Source organism: Phaseolus vulgaris, chromosome 4 (genome assembly GCF_000499845.2).
Source record: "Phaseolus vulgaris cultivar G19833 chromosome 4, P. vulgaris v2.0, whole genome shotgun sequence".
Taxonomy (NCBI): domain Eukaryota; kingdom Viridiplantae; phylum Streptophyta; class Magnoliopsida; order Fabales; family Fabaceae; genus Phaseolus; species Phaseolus vulgaris.
In genome coordinates, this window is record NC_023756.2 from 24173443 (window position 1) to 24193504 (window position 20062).

At 47.9% G+C, this 20062-nt stretch overlaps 1 protein-coding gene across 1 annotated transcript in view; it reads left to right on the plus strand.

Moving 5' to 3' along the window:
* LOC137838515 (uncharacterized) overlaps window positions 1-11878 on the plus strand; it is a 31335-nt gene extending 19457 nt beyond the window's left edge. Inside the window, exon 4 of the mRNA XM_068647760.1 lies at window positions 11583-11878. Coding sequence (XP_068503861.1) covers window positions 11583-11878 — 296 coding nt within the window. The remainder of the gene's footprint in view (window positions 1-11582) is intronic.
* Window positions 11879-20062: the final 8184 nt, after the last annotated feature.

Consider the following 20062-nt stretch of genomic DNA (forward strand, 5'->3'; position numbering starts at 1 on the left):
TCACAGAATGCGGCGAACAACACTTACTTCAGCTACGATTGAGTCAGCGATCAATCGGTAAAACTGTGCGAAACTCCGTGAGAAAACTCAAAAACACCGCAAACCTTCAAGCAAACTTGCAACTTCACCAGAAACCACCGCTTCTCCCGCGGATAACCAAACGATCAAAAGAACTCAACTCCACCGAACAAATCGCGCGAAAACAGCAGAAAAAACCTCACTGCACCGATCAAAAACCCAAACGAACAGTGTAAAATGCGAATTCACCGAACGAATCTCAAGCAAACAGCGAACGATGGTTGCACCAGCACACAACCACGCAGAAAACTTCGAAAACCTCCAAGAACTCACGCTGTGGATGGGAGCAAGTTTTACACGGTCCCACGGTGGGCGCCTGATGATCCTGCCTGTTGACCAGAACGCTGGAAACTGCCTCGTCAAAGGATCGACGTGCGCACCGCTTCAAACCTCCGTTCCTCTTCGAGATCCACCTCAAGAACCTGCAAAGAAACAGAGCGGCGCCGCTGCGGCCGATCGCACTCCAACGCCCAAGTCAGTGACCGAATCACCAAATACTAAGAGAACAAGAACCGTGCAAATCCTCTATCACAGTGTGCTCTAGAACTTCGCAAGCGTAAAGAGTGTATTCTGAACGTGCGTACCTCAAAAAGTTCGTTGAGAACTCTTATATACCTGGTTACTTTCTCTCTCCTGGCAGTTACAGACTTGGACACGTGGCTCGCATCCAACTGTACACGTGCCATCATCTGGAGCCTCCTTGACTTGGGCGCTGCTTCTGACTCTCTTTTTGGCTAAGTTATTTATGCATGATGCTGCCCAGTACATAGCTAACTTGGGAGTGCGATCTCTACTGGAACTGGCGAGTTAGGGGGCCTTCATACACCTTCCCTGTGGTCTCGCCGGCCGCCTTCATAATCTGCACCACCTTCATCTTCGGCGATGTGCTTTGTTCTGGCGATCTCCAATCACTTGGTCGCCTGAGTTCACATCTGGCGACTTCATCTTCAACTGGGCGATCGCCTGGCATACTGAAGATCGGAGCACGCCAACTTAATAACTGGCGATTACACGAACCACCCGACTTCCTTCCCCACTGCCACTCTGGCGCCTTACCCACACGCCTACTCTGTGGCTTGGTGCCACGTCATCACTTCCGACTTCCAGGGCGGTACACTTTTAATCAGTACAGTTAAATATGTAAACATAACACAGTTTGCTTTTAAAAAAAAAAAAAAATTCCAGTAGCTGTTTTCTGTTTTCTTTAATCTACTCTAGCACTTTTCTTTAGGACTCTTTTTGTGTGCCTTCTTTCTTCATTGAATTCCTTATTTTCTTGATTGTCTTTCATTCATATTCTTTCTAGTTTTTCAAACATTGCTCTCTGTTTTTGGTTTAGCTTTTATTGTTTACACCTTTTCTTGCTTGTCTTTTTGTTCTTCTTAAAGTTGTGTGGAGACTTGTTCTTAAGTAAGTTGGTTTGCTGTGACATATTTCACTTGAAGCTACTCCATTCCACAAGCAAGGCTTGGTTGAGGACATAATATTTTCTTGGAGTGGTTTGAGTGCTTTCTTGGGCATTTTCCAGCAACCTCTATCTCACTGTTTTTTTGGTCTAACAAGTTTCTTTCACTGTTTTGTTTTCTGTTTTTGTGTATTTTCTGCTCATGGCTCATTTCTCTAGTGGTGAGTCCTCCAAACCGTGCTCCCCACAAAAGGCAGCCCTTTATGAGGACTTAAAGAATGTCAAGCAATCCAATGCTCACTATCTTGAGGTGATAAGGATGATGGAAGCACGACTCCCAAGTTTGGAGTTAAACCGAGAAGAAATGCATCAAAACCGTGAGGGAAGAACTCCTCCTCCTAGTCGGCATTCTTCAAGGCACTCCCATTGTTATTATGAAGATAATCCAAGGCCAAGACATCATCACCATGAAGAGAGGCGCCAACATGTGGCTGGCCCTTGTTCTCCTAATGTAATACTTCCTAGTTTTAGTGGTGAAAGTGATCCCAATGTATACTTAGGATGGGAGGCTAAGGTGGACCAAATTTTTGATGTAAATGGGGTTAGGGATGAGCATAGGGTTAAGTTAGCTTCTTTAGAATTTTTGGACTATGCCATGCAATGGTGGCATCAATACCTCATGGACATTGACCTACACAAGAGGCCGCCCGTGGTCTCTTGGAACGATTTGAAAGCATGTTTACGCGCTAGATTCGTACCCCCACACTTTAGGAAAGACCTTATGTTGAAACTCCAACGGTTTCATCAAGGCGCGCTAAGTGTGGATGATTACTTTAAACAACTAGACACCCTTTTAATTCGAGTTAATATGGATGAGAGTGAGGAAGCTAAGATAGCTAGGTTTGTGAGTGGTCTTCGAAGGGACATTCAAGACGTGGTAGAGTTACAAGAATATTCTTCTTTGGAAAATGTGGTGCACCTTGCTAGCAAAATTGAAAATCAACTTTCAAGGAAAAATGCTTTCAGAAATTCTTCTAAGGATAACTACTACCACTCTTCTTGGAAAAATAAAAATAACTCTTTTTCAAATATCCCTTCAAAGGACTCTACTTTCAAACCTAGAGAGTCTAAGCCTTCCACTTCCAATTCTCGGCCTAAATCACCACATAATTCGTCTAGTAAGAAGTCTTTTAAATGCTTAAGCTATGAACATATTGCTTCTAATTGCCCTTCTAAACGAGCTATGTATATGCATGATGGGGTAGATAGTAGTGAGCATGGGTCCGAATCTTCTAGACATTCCTCACCTTCTAGATCCCCAAGTGAGAGTGAAAGTGAAAGCCCACATGAGGGTGACCTATTAGTAATAAGACGCATGCTTGGACAGGTGTTAAAACCTTTTGATGAAACTCAAAGAGAAAATACTTTTCATTCAAGGTGTCTTATTCATGATAGAGTATGCTCTTTGATTGTGGATGGGGGAGTTGTGCAAATGTGGCAAGCACAAGAGTGGTAGACAAACTTGGATTACCTACCATCTCTCATGCCTAGTCATACAAATTACAATGGTTAAGTGAGGTAGGTGAGATTGTTGTTAACAAGCAAGTCCTCATTACATTTTCTATTGGTAAATATAAAGATGAGGTCTTGTGTGATGTTGTCCCAATGGAAGCCACACATATTCTTTTAGGTAGGCCATGGCAATTTGATAGGAAAGTTTTTCATGATGGCTTTACCAACAAAATTTCTTTTCACTTCCATGGGCACAAAGTCACTCTTAAATCTCTCTCTCCAAAGGAAGTACATGAGGACCAAGTTAAAATGAGAGAAAAAAGAGAGAAAGAAAATGATATAAAAAGTTCAAGAGAAGCCTTCTCAAGTCCACACAACAAGTTAAAAGGGTAATAGTTACTCAAAAGCCTATTTTCTTAGCTATTCCTAGGACTATTGACTGTGAGTCGTGATGAAAATCAAATAAAGGAGGCTTTTATTAATGGAGGAAGAGGACATCCACCCTCACATTTGAAGTTCTTCCTTCTAGTCTTCTCAAAATTAAAAGAAGACATAAAATAAAGATGAGGCCCAAGCCCAAAGCCCAAGCCCAAGCCCAAGAAGGCCAAAGCCCAAAAAGCCCAAGTCCATCCCATGAGGGGCAAGGCCAAGCTTTGAAATACTCTTGTATAGTTTTAGGAGGTGTGGTTATTAAATAAAGGTGTGTGAAAATGTAAAATAAAGTCACATTGTCCATGTGACTTAGGAGAGTGGTGTAGGTATAGTTTTTGGGAGGTGTCATAGTAGAAAAAGGTCACACCTCCCATGTGACTTGTTTTTTGTGGGAATTTCAAATGAGTTTATTTGAAATTTCCCACCTATTTTTCAGCACCTTAGGCTATAAATAGAGGTGCTTCCTTTGTAAAATTCAGATTGGAATTAATCTAAGAAAACTCTACTCAAATTTTGAGTGAACTTTGGAGAGCTTTGAGCCTTCTTCTCTAGTCTTATCTTGATGGATCAATGGAGTCCTCAAGTGGCGGCATCACTCTCATCTAGGAGCATTCCACACTTCTAGTGGTGAGATCATCCATCCTCCTTCCATCTTCATGAGCATTTCTTCTCTCCTTCCTTTCTCCTCTTTGTATTGTTTGTGTTAGCTTGTGTTCTTGAGTTTTGGTTAGATGTTCTTGCTGTTTTTATGAGTTTTTGGTTCGGCAGTTTTATAATTTTGTCCATTCACCTTGTTCCTTTGCTTTTCTTGCTCATTTGTTGGGTTCAATTTGACTACAATTGGTTCATCCAAATGAGTTTGGGATTTGGTACTAGTTTTTGGTGAGTTCTTGTCTTAGAACAATGATCCAACTCTAAGAAAAGTGCCTCTATAATGTCCAACTCAAGGTGATTCCTAAGAAGGTCAAGAACCTTTCTCTATATGGCTAGTGGAATCACATCAAGTCGGCTAAGGATAGTCCCACATGTTTGGACAATTTGGTAAAGGACTATGAAGATGTGATTCAAGATCCTCCTAAAGGATTACCACCTCTAAAAGGGATTGAACACCAAATAGACTTAATGCCCAGGGTTTCTTTACCACATCGTCTAGCATATAGGACCAATCCCAAAGAAACTCAAAAAGAAAATGAAAAGGAAATTGAAGTACATGATAACCCGAGTCTTAATAACTTCTCAACTAAATCACTTTTGTTGACTCGTGCTACGCCTACAAGGTCTTCTTCTTCTTTGTCATTTTCATTACCTAAGGTTCCTACTTCCACACCATATTGGATAAAGAATGTTAAGGATGATTTTTTCATATCTCCTATTTTACCAAATAATATCATTCCTAAACAATCTTTTCCAACATGGTCTGTGTATAGACCATCATTTTATGAACTCCCAACATTTCAAAGTGATAAGTCATGTTTGCCCATTTCTTTTTGTCTTCTCTTATATAATAGCAAACTGACTTTGTTTTATGCAGGAGTACTGAATTCGTGGACGAATTCTCTCCAACTCAGGGAGTATGATGGATATCCACTAGGAGAGGATTTTATTAATGAAGGAAGAGGATTTTCACCTACACATTTGAAGTTCTTCCTTCTAGTCTTCTCACAAATTAAAAGAAGTCAAAGAGAAGATCAAGCCTAAAGATAAAGAAGTCTACAAACTCTCAAATAATAGGCTTCATATTAAATATCTCTCTTTATAGTTTCTTTTAAATTGTAAATAATATAGAATAATGTTTAGAAAGGTGCTTAGAGGGAAACATGAGACACCTCTTTTGTAAAAGCATCTTTAGGCTTTAGTTTAGCAAATTCTAGAAGCTTGGGGAGTGAGCTTAGTAAGGGGGGTGTGATCTTAGGAGCTTTTGGGGTAGCTTAGGGAATAAGCTATGTAAATGACCAGCCCTTACTCCTATAAAAGCAGGGCTTAGGTCCTTCACAATTCAGATTGGAATTTTATAGTAGAGAGACTATACTCAATTTTGGAGAGAATTTGTGAGTTTTGAGTCTTCCTCTTCTTTGCCTTATCTTGTGAGCTATGGTGAGCTTCAAGTGGTGGCACTCCATCACTTATCTTGGTAAAAGGTTCCAAGTGGCGTGAATGGCTTCTTCCAATTCTCAAAATCCAACAAGCATCTTCTTCTATAAGTGTTCTTCTTCCCTTTTCTTCAATTTTCCATTCGGTAGTTTTGATTCCTAGAGTTTACTTCTTTTTCTACCATTTAATTTTGTGTTTCCAGCATTGTGTTCTTAATTATGTTTTGGTTCAGTAGCTAGCTTTTAAATTCTGTCCAGTTTTAATTCTTGTTCTTCTTTCCTTTTGTTTTGATTCAATTTGACAATACATGGACTTCCATATGAGTCTTGGTTGGTGCTTAGTTTTGGTGAGTTCTTGAATTTAGAACATTGATCCAATTCTAAAGTAAAGTGCCTTTCAAATCCAGCTCAAGTTGTTCCTAAGAATGTCAAGAATCATGTGTTCTTGTAGTTACATTCACATCAATATGTCTTTTGTCAATCTTTATGAACAATTTGAATCATTAAGGGGACACTCTTTTTCCCTTACGCGGGTTTTTAATGAGGTCGCTCAATGAAAAACTATTATTGGAAGATGTTTTGCTCGGATACTTCGTTAACACACAATACGGCGACTTGACCGATATGTTATCCGAGTAAGCACAATGTGTGCATGATTGGCAATTAAACAGATCGCCTATTCCTCTGGTAAGATTTCGAGGCATAGGTGACTTGACGACCATGATATTCAGATGGGGAAACCTTTTCTCAGTAAGATTCTGAGTCCAAACACCTTGAATGAACTTAAGATTATTTAACCAAGGGCAGGTAAACCAACCTACCCCGGTGTTTAAGAGTAGATGATGGAGATCAAGTTCAAGACCAATTGGAGGAAAATACTCAAGGACAAGAAGAGGAAGAGGCTCAAGTGCTAGACGCTCAAGGAGTTGGTAGCCCACCTCAAAGGCTTACAAGAAGTCAATTCAAAGCATTAGGAAATAATGGGAGGTTGTTTTCTCTTTTTGTAATATCTTTGTTTGAAGGTGCTTAGAGGGAAACATAAGAAACCTCTTTTGTAAAAGCATCTTTAGGTCTTTAGTTTAGGAAAATAGAAGGAAGCTTGGGGGGTGTGCGCTTAGTAGGGAGGTGTAGACGTAATAGGGAGGTGCCAAACTAAGAGAGGAAGTCACACCTTCCTCATGCTCTAGGATTGGCGCCACTTTTATGTCATTTGGGGGGAATTTTGAATTTAATTAGCTTTGCATTTCAGCAGCTCTTAGGCTATAAATAAAGGTGCTTACCTTGGAAAATTCAGATTGGAAATTAGTATTAGAGAAACTCTACTCAATTTGAGAGAGAATTTGTGAGAGCTTGCTTCTCCTTCACCTTGTCTTATCTTTAGTGTGTTTGGTTCTCTCAAGTGGCGGCACTAGCTCACTCATCTTGGAGTCTTCATCCTCTAAGTGGCGTAATCATCAAACCAAAGCATCCATCTCCATAAGTTCTTCTTTCTTTCATTTCCATTATCATACAAAGCATAAACATGTCTTAGCTTCTTTGTTCGGTTCATCTTCCTTCTCTTGCACTTATGTTCGACGGTTTGTATTTGTTTTTGTTTTGATTCGGTTCTGTAGTTCTGTTCCGTCCGGTTGACCTGGGACGTCCTCGTGCGCAACCTCAACCGTCAGCTAGGGACTCCTTCCCACTGATTACCTGTGGATTCCTGCAAAGAAGGACAAAAAGGCGCCCTAGCGGCCGTTTGCACTCCGACGCTCAAGTCAGCCAGCAAGAAACACCAAAAACTATGCACCTCCGTATCGGAGCACCGCGTATGGCACTCTGAAGGTGGTAAAAAAGAAATTGTGTCTAGTGTATATTTTCTCGTTCTGGCCAAATCCTTCCCTAGTCCCTTGTGCGTAACCTCAAGGCTCGAGCAAGCAACTAGAGTGTTTCTGGAAAATTAGCCAAAACTTCGAACCCCGTTCCCAACATTCTCGGCGCCATTTAAACTACCCAAGCATTTAAAGCGCCTTAAAGCGCTTTTAATCATAAAACGTAACGCACTTAATTAACGCGTCTAATTAAAAAACGTAGCGCATTTAAGACGTTGAAAAGCTTGGGAGCCTTTATCGTACCTTAAACGCTCGAAACAGAAACTGTATTAAATGACTTTAATTACCTGGTACCTGACTAAATGGTGTTTCTATTCTGACCTGGCTGTTGTACACGTGGAGGGCCTCACAGCGCCATGACCCCATCTGGGGACGTTTCTACGTGTGAGTCCTCCTGCTTGGGAGTGCTATTGCGCAAGGGATGACTTTTTGGGTGCCAACTCATGCCCCCAATCATCTAGTCACTCACTTTGAGAGCGTATCTGCCTTCCTCTCGTACCCTGCACCTGGCTACCCCGGGCGTGACCCTCCCCTTGAGTCGCATCTGTCCCAAATGCGTCTCTGGGGCGGCAGGGGTACTTCACGAGTCAGGCTGCCCTACACTGGTGCTATCACTATGGCCTTGAAGCCACCTTTCCCTTCTCTTTATCACTACCCCGGATTATCGGGACCTGAGGCCTTCCCACGGCGTCGCTCCCTCCATGGTCTTTCCTACACAGGGGTATCGGGGAACCGCGCTGTGACTTCCTAGACTTAATGACATTTGATCTTGGCGACGCCCTGGTTGGGCGACGCCTCCACCTAGGCGACGCTTCCTCTTGGCGACGCTGGTACTTGGCGTCTCTTCATCTAGGTGACGCCTTGTGTTGACTTTGACTCCTAGCGTTGACTTTGACCTTGACTTTGTCAACGCCCGGATACGGGACGGTACACAAGCCCCCCAGTCTTAAGCCGAAGACTTGTCTTCAGCGCAAAGACTAAGGCCTCGCCCATGCCGTCCACGTGCCACCCTGATGACGTGTCATTCCCTGCTGACTCAACAATTCTTAATGGCTGATTGGACATCCTCTGAAGCGGGGAAAATAACACCTTTTGAGGCTACGCTTAATCGTGCGCCACGTGGCTCATCGCACGGCCAGCCTCTAGAGTCTCTTGCGCTCCCCTTGGGCGCTTAATCCTTTGACACGCGGCACGATCTCACGGCTCCTGATTAGTGCCTCTTGGGTTGCAAATGTAACGTTCAAGTTACCCCAAACCCCGCGCTCACACCACTGTTACATCCATTCTGTCTGCATCTCCGCACTGTTCATCGCCTTCAGACCCTTTCCCTGCAACTCCTGCTCTTTCCTTCGTGCTCTCCTTCCTCCCTCACTTCGACAACAAAGGTACGATTTTTGCACATCCCGACTCTTCTCCTTCGTCGCATTGCATAGTTTATTGAACTGCCTGGGACTGTTTACGTTTATGCATTACTGTGTTCTTCCGCTTCTCCTTTCCTCTCTGTTCCCTTCTCCTTCTTTCTGGGTTTTCTCGCGTGGGTGGTATTTCCTGGGGTTTTACCCCCTTTTCTGTCTTGGCATCACTTTGTTAAAACCCTTTTCCTTTCTTCTTTCTCTAGCTATTTATTCACACCATGACGCGCCCGAACTCCCAGTCTGGTTCTCCCCCCAAGACCCCCAAGTCAACCTATAAAGCCTTCTATACATGGCCCCCCGACGAGCTTTTGAACGAGTGTACCAGCCTGACATCCTTTCAGGACCTGGACAATCATCGTGGGGATCCCCACTTGTACAACTTTAATGCTTTCTGCCGCACTCATGACGCGCACATCTCCGTTTGTCCCGGCCGACCGGGGGAACCTGTCTGTGTGGATGACAGACCTAGAAAGGGGAGTCCCTTCTTCTTCATGTACCAGACGGTGTTTAAACGCGTCGGGGTGCGCCTCCCATTCACGCCCTTTGAGAGGGAACTCCTCACCGAGATTAACACAGTCCCCGCCCAGCTCCATCCCAACAGTTGGGCATTTGTAAGGGGTTTTCAAATTCTCTGCGGGCACCTGGGCATCCTTCCTTCCGTCGATGTTTTCCTGCATTTCTTCGAAGTGAAGAAACAGGGGAAAAGCTTTTGGGTAAGCTTCTCCGGGATCGCGGGTAGGATCATCCTCTCCCTCTTCCAGAACTCCTACAAAAACTGGAAAGGAAAATTCTTTAGGGTGTGCAGCGCCAAGCACGACCCCACAGCCTTAGACGGCTTTCCCCTGTACTGGACGGAGCATCCTAAACTGCTTAGGGCCAAAGCCCTGGATGAGCTATCCCCTGCTGATAGGGAGGTATGCAAGACCTTGGCTGGCTTGGGGATTGTCTTCGATACATTGAAGCTTATCGTGAGCGAATACAACGCTCACGCCCTGACCACATACTTTGGTAGGGAGACTCTCCCCTTACCATCTTTTGTTATCTGTACCTTACTACCAGATGTTTGTTCCTCTGGCCTCTTCCACCTGTTTTCCATTGTACCGTGTGATTTGCGTCTCACGTTTCTACGCGTTTTGTGGTTTTGCATAATTGCTTTGGCTTTGACTTCTGCTGCTTGGTTTATCTGAATGTAGGATCGGTGATGGGCGCCTCCAAAAGGATGATGTTGGCGAAAGCGATAAAGGACGCTCGTGCTGCCAAAACAGGCGCCTCCTCCGCCCCTACTGCTGACCCGAACCCCCCATCAACCCTGCCTCTGCCACCACCGACCACTACCGAAGCCCCACTAGGCTCATCTTCACCGTCCCCACGTAGCCCCGAGGTGCTTCAGACTCCCGGCTCTCATCTGCCTATTGTCGCCGTTCCTCTGGCCGTGGCCTCATCGCCGGCCCCAACCCCCCTCGACAAAGGGAAACGGGTCTAGGAGATCATATCGGACGATGAAGACTCGGATGGCGTGGCACCCTTCAAGAGGAGGAAATCTGCAAGGGTTCCCCTCCTACCAGCGGTGTCGCCCCAGGGAGAGGATTCTTTCAGGGACAACCCTCCAAGCGCTACTTCCCTTCCCCCCACAATCGTCCAAGAGGATATAGGCGAAGGCGCCGAGTGATGAGAATCAAATAAAGGAGGCTTTTATTAATGGAGGAAGAAGACATCCACCCTCACATTTGAAGTTCTTCCTTCTAGTCTTCTCAAAATTAAAAGAAGACATAAAATAAAGATGAGGCCCAAGCCCAAGCCCAAGCCCAAGAAGGCCAAAGCCCAAAGAGCCCAAGTCCATCCCATGAGGGGCAAGGCCAAGCTTTGAAATACTCTGGTATAGTTTTAGGAGGTGTGGTTATTAAATAAAGGAGTGTGAAAATGTAAAATAAAGTCACATTACCCATGTGACTTAGGAGAGTGGTGTAGGTGTAATTTTTTGGAGGTGTCATAGTAGAAAAAGGTCACACCTCCCATGTGACTTGTTTTTGGTGGGAATTTCAAATGAGTTTATTTCAAATTTCCCACCTATTTTTCAGCACCTTAGGCTATAAATAGAGGTGCTTCCTTTGTAAAATTCAGATTGGAATTAATCTAAGAAAACTCTACTCAAATTTTGAGTGAACTTTGGAGAGCTTTGAGTCTTCTTCTCTAGTCTTATCTTGATGGATCAATGGAGTCCTCAAGTGGTGGCATCACTCTCATCTAGGAGCATTCCACACTTCTAGTGGCGAGATCATCCATCCTCCTTCCATCTTCATGAGCATTTCTTCTCTCCTTCCTTTCTCCTCTTTCATTTGTTTTTGTTAGCTTGTGTTCTTGAGTTTGGTTTGGTGTTCTTGCTGTTGTTATGAGTATTTTGGTTCAGCAGTTTTATAATTCTATCCATTCATCTTGTTCCTTTGTTTTTCTTACTCTTTTGTTCGGTTCAATTTGACTAAAATTGGTTCATCCAAATGAGTTTGGGATTTGGTACTAGTTTTTGGTGAGTTCTTGTCTTAGAACAATGATCCAACTCTAAGAAAAGTGCCTCTATAATGTCCAGCTCAAGGTGATTCCTAAGAATGCCAAGAATCATTCTCTATATGGCTAGTGGAATCATATCACCGAGTCTGCTCCACCTCCGCCACCGGCAGAGGTCTCTGCTTCTCCTGCCCCCGTCGCTGCCGCCCCCGATCTTATCGCCATCCCTCCTCCAATTATGCATCTGATGAGGGACTTCAGTGGTGGAACAATGCAGAGGGCTCCGACAGGGAGGAGGGCATGCCCTTCTACTTGGGGGCCTTCTTGGCGGTGGCCCTTGAATGGCGCGCCCAGGCCAGAAACGCTGCTTTGCAAACCCAAACCCTCCAGGCCTTGGAAACAAGGGTAGCTGCTCTGGAGGAGGAAAGGAAGATTCTGGGACGCCAAAATGAAACTTACCAAACCACCCTGAAACAGGCGCAAGAGTCCAAAGCAGAGGCTGAAAAACAACTGGCAGAGGCGGTGGAGCTCCAAGCCGACTTCTACGCTCGGGAAGTCGCCCTCAAAGTTTAGGTAACGAGCCTTCAAGACATAGTCGAAGCTTATGAAGAAGTTCAAAAGGACTTGAAGGACCGCTGCTATGAGCAGGCTGACGAAATGGAGCGGATGGAGGGGGAAATGGCTACCCAGGCCAAAGCTTTGGGCCTTCTCCAGGTTGACTACGACAAACTGCAGGTCGAGGTCAGCCGACTCCGCGTGGAGAAGGAGGCTTTGGAGAAGCAGGTAGCTTCTGGGGACGCTACCATTGAGGAGTTAGAGAAGGACAAAAAGACCCTCATCCATGACATGGCGGGCACCTTCGAGGAAAGATTCCAGGAGGCTCTGGCCCAAGCTGTCTGCATGAATCCGGGGATCGACATTTCCAACTACGATTCCACACACCACATCGTTGATGGAAAAGTCGTGCCCTTGGAGCTGGACGATTGAACCGCCACCCTTGACCATTACTTTATTCCTTTACACTTTACGCTTGTTTTTGGCCCTCTTTGATAAACTTGTAATTCTTTGAATTGTTTGCACTTTCGTTACAACTTTGGGTACTTGCATGACTACTTTCGTGCCATTGAGATATAAAATTCCGCCTGTGCGATTTTACTTTCGTTTTTTGCCTTCACGCGCTTCGGTTGTTTTGCCTGTACTCTACCCGTTTCTTTCACTGCGTTGGGCAGCCCTGTATGCCCGGGAAAGATCTTGCGTCGATGCTCACACCCATGGAGAGGCTTGCCTAATGGGGCCGTATCGTCCACGGGGTGTCTCAAATACCAAAGCGATCCGTCCCTTGATTCCTGGTGCCCGGCGCCCATGCCTAAGGAGAGGCCTACTACAGCAGCGCCGTATCGTCCCAGGGTGTCTAAAAACGTCGAGTGCTCTGGGGGGGGGTCGTTCCCTCCATGGTCTTTCCTTCCCATGGGTATCGGGGAATAACCCTGCCAGCGATCCGCTGGCGTTTGGCGATCTCGTCTCCCTCCACAGTCTTTCCTACCTGTGGGTATCGGGGAGGCGACGCCACTAAACTAGCTTTGACCTCTTCGATTTTGTCTCCCTCCACATTCTTTCCTACCTGTGGGTATCGGGGAGGTGGCACTGCTGATACTTGGGTTGGCAACGCCCGCAACGTCTTATGCTGGCGTCGCCTTTCGTGCCTTTCCTGGCGACGCCTCGGGCGTCTCATGCTGGCGTCGCCTTGGGCGTTATCTTTACCTTGGCATTGACTTTGACCTTGGCCCTGGTCGACGCCTGAGGATGGCGAAGAGCCCAAGGTTTCGCCTATGCCATCCACGTGGCGCTTCTTGCATGGCTGATGGGACGTTCAGTCACTCGACTTGGTTCTGACTCCTACTGTGCCCCTGACCCGCTCTCGACGGCGCATCGTACCCTTGGGCATTCTGTCGATACGACGTTTTCTGAGTTTAACCAGGGGTGCCATCATTCCATCCCCCGCCACGTGGCTCGATCGTGCGGTGCATCCATTCACGTCGTTTAGCGCTATAACTGCAATACTTCCATTTGCGTCGTTTGGCGCTCTAACCGCAGTATTTAATTCTTCAAAACTTTGAAACTACCCTCATCATTGTTGCGCTTTTCGTAACCTACTTGCACCCTCTCTACCTGCACCCTTTCTCTCTTCGCGAAGGGTTCTTCCAGTGTTTGTTCCCACCAGCGTTTTAACCTTGCGTTACCAGTGGGCCACACGCCTTCAAACCTCCCTGATTCTTGTTCAAGAATGTCTTCTCGTGCCACTCCCCCCAGGGTCAACCCCAAGGACCTGTATACTTGGGCTTCGAGCGAGCTTCTTGACGAATGCTCCTGCTTACTCTCCACCAGGGCCATAAGGGAACACAAAGGGGATTCATGCTCCTATAATCACCGTGCCTTCGCGAGGAGGCATGACGACGACATTGCTGTGCTCCCTTGCACTCTAGGGGAGCCAGTATGTGGAGACGAACGGGCCAACGACGGGGTCCCCTTCTTTTACTTCTATCAGGTGGTTTTCAAAACAATCGTCGTGCGCCTGCCCTTCTCCAGGTTTGAGAAGGAACTGCTGACGGAGATCAATGCCGCTCCGGCCCAGTTATATCCCAACAGCTGGGCTTTTGTCAAGGCCTTTGACATCCTTTTCGGGTTTCTGGGTTGTGCATCCTCGGTTGACATCTTTCTTCACTTTTTTGAGGTGAAGAGGCAAAGGAGCAACCTCTGGGTAACCCTCAGTAACTTTCCTGGCAGGGTTCTCCTGACCCCCTTCCAAAACTCATTCACTGGGTGGAAAGGCCGGTTCTTCAAGATCTGCTGCTCTGACCTCGTTCCCTCCGCCCTTGATGGTTTTCCACTGTACTGGGTGAGGGAGACGAGGGCCCTCAAATCCAAACCCTTCAAGCAGCTAGCCCCAAATGACCAGGTGGTTTGCCGGATTCATGCTGAGGCGGGAGGTTTTGACTCCGCCACCTTGATCAGTTTCGAGTTCAACGCTGGAACTCTCGAAAAGTATATAGGTATTAGTCCCTGCCCTAGAAGCTTCCGCCTTTATTGCTTTCTATCTGTGTGTGTTTTGCTTCATGGTGTCTCTGACACATTCATCTCCCTTGGTGCAGGTTCGAAAATAAACCAAGAGCGGAGGACACGACTTACCCGAGCTCTGCGGACTGAGAGCGGGGCTTCGTCTTCTTCCCGTGCTGACTCCGATGGCCACTGAGAAGTGGTTCGTTTGTGTTTTTGTATGAGTTGTAATGTTTGCCCTACTCGCGTTTCTCCCGTCTGTATCGAAAACTGCTTGTAAAATCAACTTTACTATACCACACTTGGTTTCTGTAACGCCACTTTACTTTGCATACGTCTCATATATTGTGCGTTTTTCCTCCGTCTTGTCTTCTTAGCGGCGCCTGCACTCTGGCGACACCTTTCTTCTTGGCGACGCCTTTCTCCTTGGCGGCGCCTTCTTTCTTGGCGACGCCGTCTTTCTTGGCGACTTCTTCTTTCTTGGCGACGCCTTCTTTCTTGGCGACGCCTTCTTTCTTGGCGACGCCTGTCTTCTTGGCGGCACCCTCTTTACTAGCAACGCCTCACGCTACTTCAAACGGAGAAAGATAAAGACTGAAAATCAAGGCACGGTTTTTTCTCAAACTTGTTTTTTTCTTTTATTTGGGTGACCTCATTAAAAAACCCCGGAAAGGGAAAAAGAGCGTCCCCTTTAACAGCACTGTTACATAGCTGCTTTACATAAGTCAACTAAAATAAAACTTCAGGTTGGCTGCATTCCAACTGCGCGGGATGGGACCCCCTTCTAAGGTCTCTAGGTTGTACGAGCCGTTGCCCTTAGCCTCAGTAACTCTGAAGGGTCCGGTCTATTTGGGAGACAGCTTATTCTCTAGCTCGTATGGGTGGGCTTTCCTCATCACTAGGTCGCCAATCTGAAACTGTCGTGGCTTTACCTTAGAGCTATATTGCCGCTCTACTCTCCTCTTCACCGCTTGGGCTTTTATTCTAGCCTCCTCCCTGGCTTCGTCTAGTAGATCCAGGTTTACCCGCCTTTCTTCGTTGGATTCTTCAACCACAAAGTTTTGAAAGCGTGGCGAGCTTTCATGTATTTCTACGGGGATCATCGCATCCGACCCATACACCAAACTGAAAGGCGTCTCCATGGTAGAAGATTGGGGCGTGGTGTGGTATGCCCATACGATCCTTGGTACTTCCTCCGCCCACGCCCCTTTGGCCTTCTCTAACCTCCTCTTTAACCCCCTCAGCAGGACTCTGTTTGCTGACTCCACTTGCCCGTTGGTCTGGGGGTGTTCGACTGATGCGAACATTTGCTTGATACCTACCTTAGCGCACAGATTTCTCAACTGTTGACTGGCAAACTGGGTCCCATTATCGGATATCAAGCGCCTAGGTACGCCAAAGCAGCTCACAATGTTCTTCCACACAAAGTGTTGTACCTTGTGCGCAGTGATCTGTGCCACGGGTTCTGCCTCTATCCACTTGGTGAAGTACTCGATGGCAACGATCAAATACTTCATATGCCTTATCGTCAGTGGGAACAGACCTAGGATGTCGATTCCCCAGGTATGAAAAGGCCACGGGCTATATATGGATCGCAGTTCTTCTGGCGGCGCCTTGTGCCAGTCAGCGTGCTTTTGGCATTGCCTACAGCGCTGGGCGTGTCGCGCGCAGTCCTCTTTTACTGTTGGCCAGAAGAACCCTGCGCGTATGACCTTGGAGGCTAAGGACCTTCCCCCTACGTGGCTCCTGCAAATGCCTTCGTGGAGCTCCGCCATTATCCTGGTACACTCGTCGCCACTTACACACGTTAGGATAGGGTGAGTGAAACCGTGCCTGAACAACACTTCGTCCACCAGAATATATCTTGCGGCATTTCTCTTGACCTTCTTACCCTCTTCCGGCTCCACTGGGAGAGCCCCATCCGCCAGGTACCGTTTGTATGGCGTCATCCAGGTGTTTCCCTCGGCTAGGACACATACCTGCATTTGCCTTCCTTCTTCAGGCGTATCCGCGTACGTGCTGATGCGGGGCGTCTTCAGCGTATCTTGGGTCAGAGAGTGATGACTCCTTGGACTCTCTCTTGATGTACAGATCTGGAGGACATCCACCCTGTTATCTTCCACGAATTTACGCGGAGCTTTGAGCGTCTCTTGGATCACTGTCCTCTGCCTACCCCCCTTGCCTGAGCTGGCCAACTTGGCAAGCAGGTCAGCTCTGGCATTCTGCTCCCTTGGGACATGTATCAGCTCAAAAGCGTTGAATGCTCCCTTCAATAACTGGACGTATTTTAGATACGCCGCCATCTGTGGGTCCTTCGCCTGGAACTCACCCGACACCTGCTCCGTAATCAGCTGAGAATCGCTTTTCACCAGGAGGTTTCGTGCGCCCATCTCCTTGGCCAGGAGCATTCCTGCTATCAGGGCTTCATATTCCGCCTGATTATTACTTACCTTAAAGGCGAAGTGCAGAGCTTGCTCAATTAGTACGCCGTTGGGTCCCTCCAAGACTATTCCCGCACCACTCCCTTGTTGGTTGGAAGAGCCATCAACCGAGAGCAACCACTGCGAGCCCACCTCCGGGCGAGAGTTCCGCTATAAAATCTGCGTACACTTGCCCTTTGATGGATCCTCTAGGCTCATACTGAATGTCGAATTCTGACAGCTCCACCGCCCAGCGCACCATTCTTCCCGCCACGTCAGGCTTCTACAGCACCTTCTGTATAGGGAGGTTTGTCATCACCACCACCGTAAAGCTGTGGAAGTAATGACGGAGCCTCCTGGCTGAAAACACCACTGCTAACGCTGCCTTCTCCAGCGCCTGGTATCTCATCTCAGCGCCTTGTAATGCCTTGCTCACGAAATAGATGGGCTTTTGACTCTGGTCCTGCTCCTGGACTAACACAGAGCTGATAGCCCGCTCCGTTACCGTGAAATATAGCCGGAGGGGCACGCCTGTTACCGGTTTGCATAGGACCGGTGGCGTCGCCAGGTACTCCTTTAACTTAATGAAAGCCGCTTCGCATTCATCAGTCCATGCAAAGCGACTATTTCTCTTGAGGCACTGGAAATATGGGTGCCCCTTCTCTCCCCCGGCGGAAACAAACCTTGAGAGTGCCGCCATCCGCCCTGTCAGCTGCTGCACTTCCTTTACCGACGTCGGGCTTCGCATGGCGATAATCGTTGCGCATTTGTCGGGGTTCGCTTCTATCCCCCTCTCTGTGAGCATAAAACCCAAGAACTTACCAGCCTCTACCCCGAAGACACACTTTTCAGGGTTTAGCTTGAGGCGGTACTTGGATATTGTGACGAACAACTCCTCCAGGACTGCCAAGTGTTGTGCCCTATCCTGCAACGCCACCACCATGTCATCCACGTAGGCATACACATTCCTTCCTAGCATGGGCGCCAGAACCTTGTCCATTAGCCTTTGGTATGTGGCGCCCGCGTTTTTCAGCCCAAAAGGCATCACCTTATAACAGTAACTGCAAGTCTCAGTCATGAATGCAGTTTTACTCTCATCTCTCGGGTGCATCTTGATCTGGTTGTACCCCGAGAATGCGTCTAGGAAGCTCAGCACCTTGCTGCCGGATGCACTATCCACCAACGCGTCGATGCTGGGCAGTGGGTACGAGTCCTTCGGGCACGCCTTATTCAAGTCCGTGAAGTCCACGCACATCCTCCACTTCCCATTCGCCTTCTTCACCAAGACGACGTTGGCTAGCCACTCAGGGTATTGAATCTCCCTGATGTGGCCAGCACTCAACAGCTTCTGCGTTTCATCCTTTACCACCAGCTGCCTCTCTTCGTTAAACTTTCTCCTTCTTTGACGCACGGGGCGGACCGTGGCGTCCATGCTGAGGTGATGACACAGGAAATCAGGGTCGATGTCGGGCATATCCGAGGCAGACCATGCGAAAGCATCCAAGTGGCGTGAAATCACCTCTGCCACCCCTTCCTGTTCTTCTGGGCTCAGCAAACTTCCTAACGTAAACGTCTTGCCGCCAATCTCCCTCTCCACGGTGTTAGCCGCTGGTTGTTCCCTGCTATCATCCTCGACGGGCGCCGCCTCGTCCACGGGTACCGCGTCGTCAGGGCCTTCTTCCATGGGTGCATCCGCTTCGGGCGTCGCCCTCGCGGGTATGGCCTCGTTAGGCGTCGACCCAGCGGGCATCGCCTCAAGCATCGTCGTGTCTGCACTCGGCGGACGCTCATACACCATGAACACGCCTCTCTTCGTTTTCAGGCTGTTCTCATAGCATTTCCTTGCCTCCTCCTGGTCTGACTTGATGACTATCACCTTGCCACTGAGGTCCGGCAGCTTCATCTTCATATGGCGCGTGGAGGCTACTGCGTTCAGCCGGTTCAACGCCGGTCTGCCCAACAAAATATTGTAAGCGGAGCTGGCGTTCACGACCAAGTACCGGATGCATTCAGTACGCGAGGCCTCTCCATCCGTGAACGTAGTCCTCAACTCCAAGTAGCCTCGGACTTCCACCTGGTTATCCGCAAACCCACACAGGAACCCTGTGTAGGGCCTCAAAAGGTCGGGGGATAACCGTAACTTATTGAACGTCGACCAGAACATGACGTCTGTTGAACTTCCCTGGTCGACAAGAACTCTGTGCACCTTTCTTCCAGCTGTGACAACCGAAATGACCACGGGGTCATTGTCGTGCGACACCACGTCTCGGAGATCCCCTCTCGTGAATACGAGGTCCGACTCCAACGGCTCACCAGAGATCCTTTCTTCGATCGAGTTGACCCCCCTCGCGTATTTCTTTCGCTGGGAGGCGGTGAGTCCTCCGCCGGAAAAACCTCCAGCTATGGTATGGACCTCGCCGAGAACCGGCGTCTCGTGTGCTTGTTCTTCCGCTGGCGGCGGCAGGGTGGCGGTTGTGGCGGGTTCCGCGACATAATCCTTCAAAAACCCGGTTCTCACCATCTCATCCAGCTGGTAACCCAGCGACAGGCAGTTATCAATGTGGTGACCGAAAGCCTCGTGGAACTCACACCAAGAGTCTTTCCGAGGCCCCAACACCTTATCAGACTTCGCCGGTTGCCTCAATCTCTCAGCTATATTAGGCACGGCGATCAGGTCCTTCAGTTCACCACAAAATTGTATCTCGCCGGCCTCGTTCTTTCTCTGGCCGGGCTATCACCTCCCGCTGGACCCCGGGGCTGGGGCTTTCTGGCCTCGTAGGGGCGTCTCCCATCTGGTTTCTTCCCTCCCGTCGTGGTCTCATTGACCCTGGCGGGTTGAGCTCGCGACAGTCCTCTCGGGCGCGAGGGTACGACGCTGGTGCGCTTCACGCACACCTCTCCCTCAGAAGCGATATGTTCTACCGCCCGACGCCGTAGTTCAGCAAAAGTCCTAGGGCGGTTGCGAATGATGGATTCACCAAAAGGGCCGGGGCACACGCCTTTCACGAACGCGTATACAATCATAGGTTCCTCTGTCGTACCAACCTTTACTACCTGGGCCCCGAAGCGATTGATGTATTCCTTTAGGGTCTCCCCTTGGTACTGTTTTACATCAAACAAATCGTAGGAAACCGGCGGCGGGACCTTGTTTGCTAGGCATTGTTCCCTGAACAATCGTGACAGTTGTCGGAAAGAGGTGATATGGCTGTCCGGTAGGCTGATACAAACTGTGCTTGATATTCACTGATTTAACTGGAATGATGTAGAGCGAACTGGATTATGA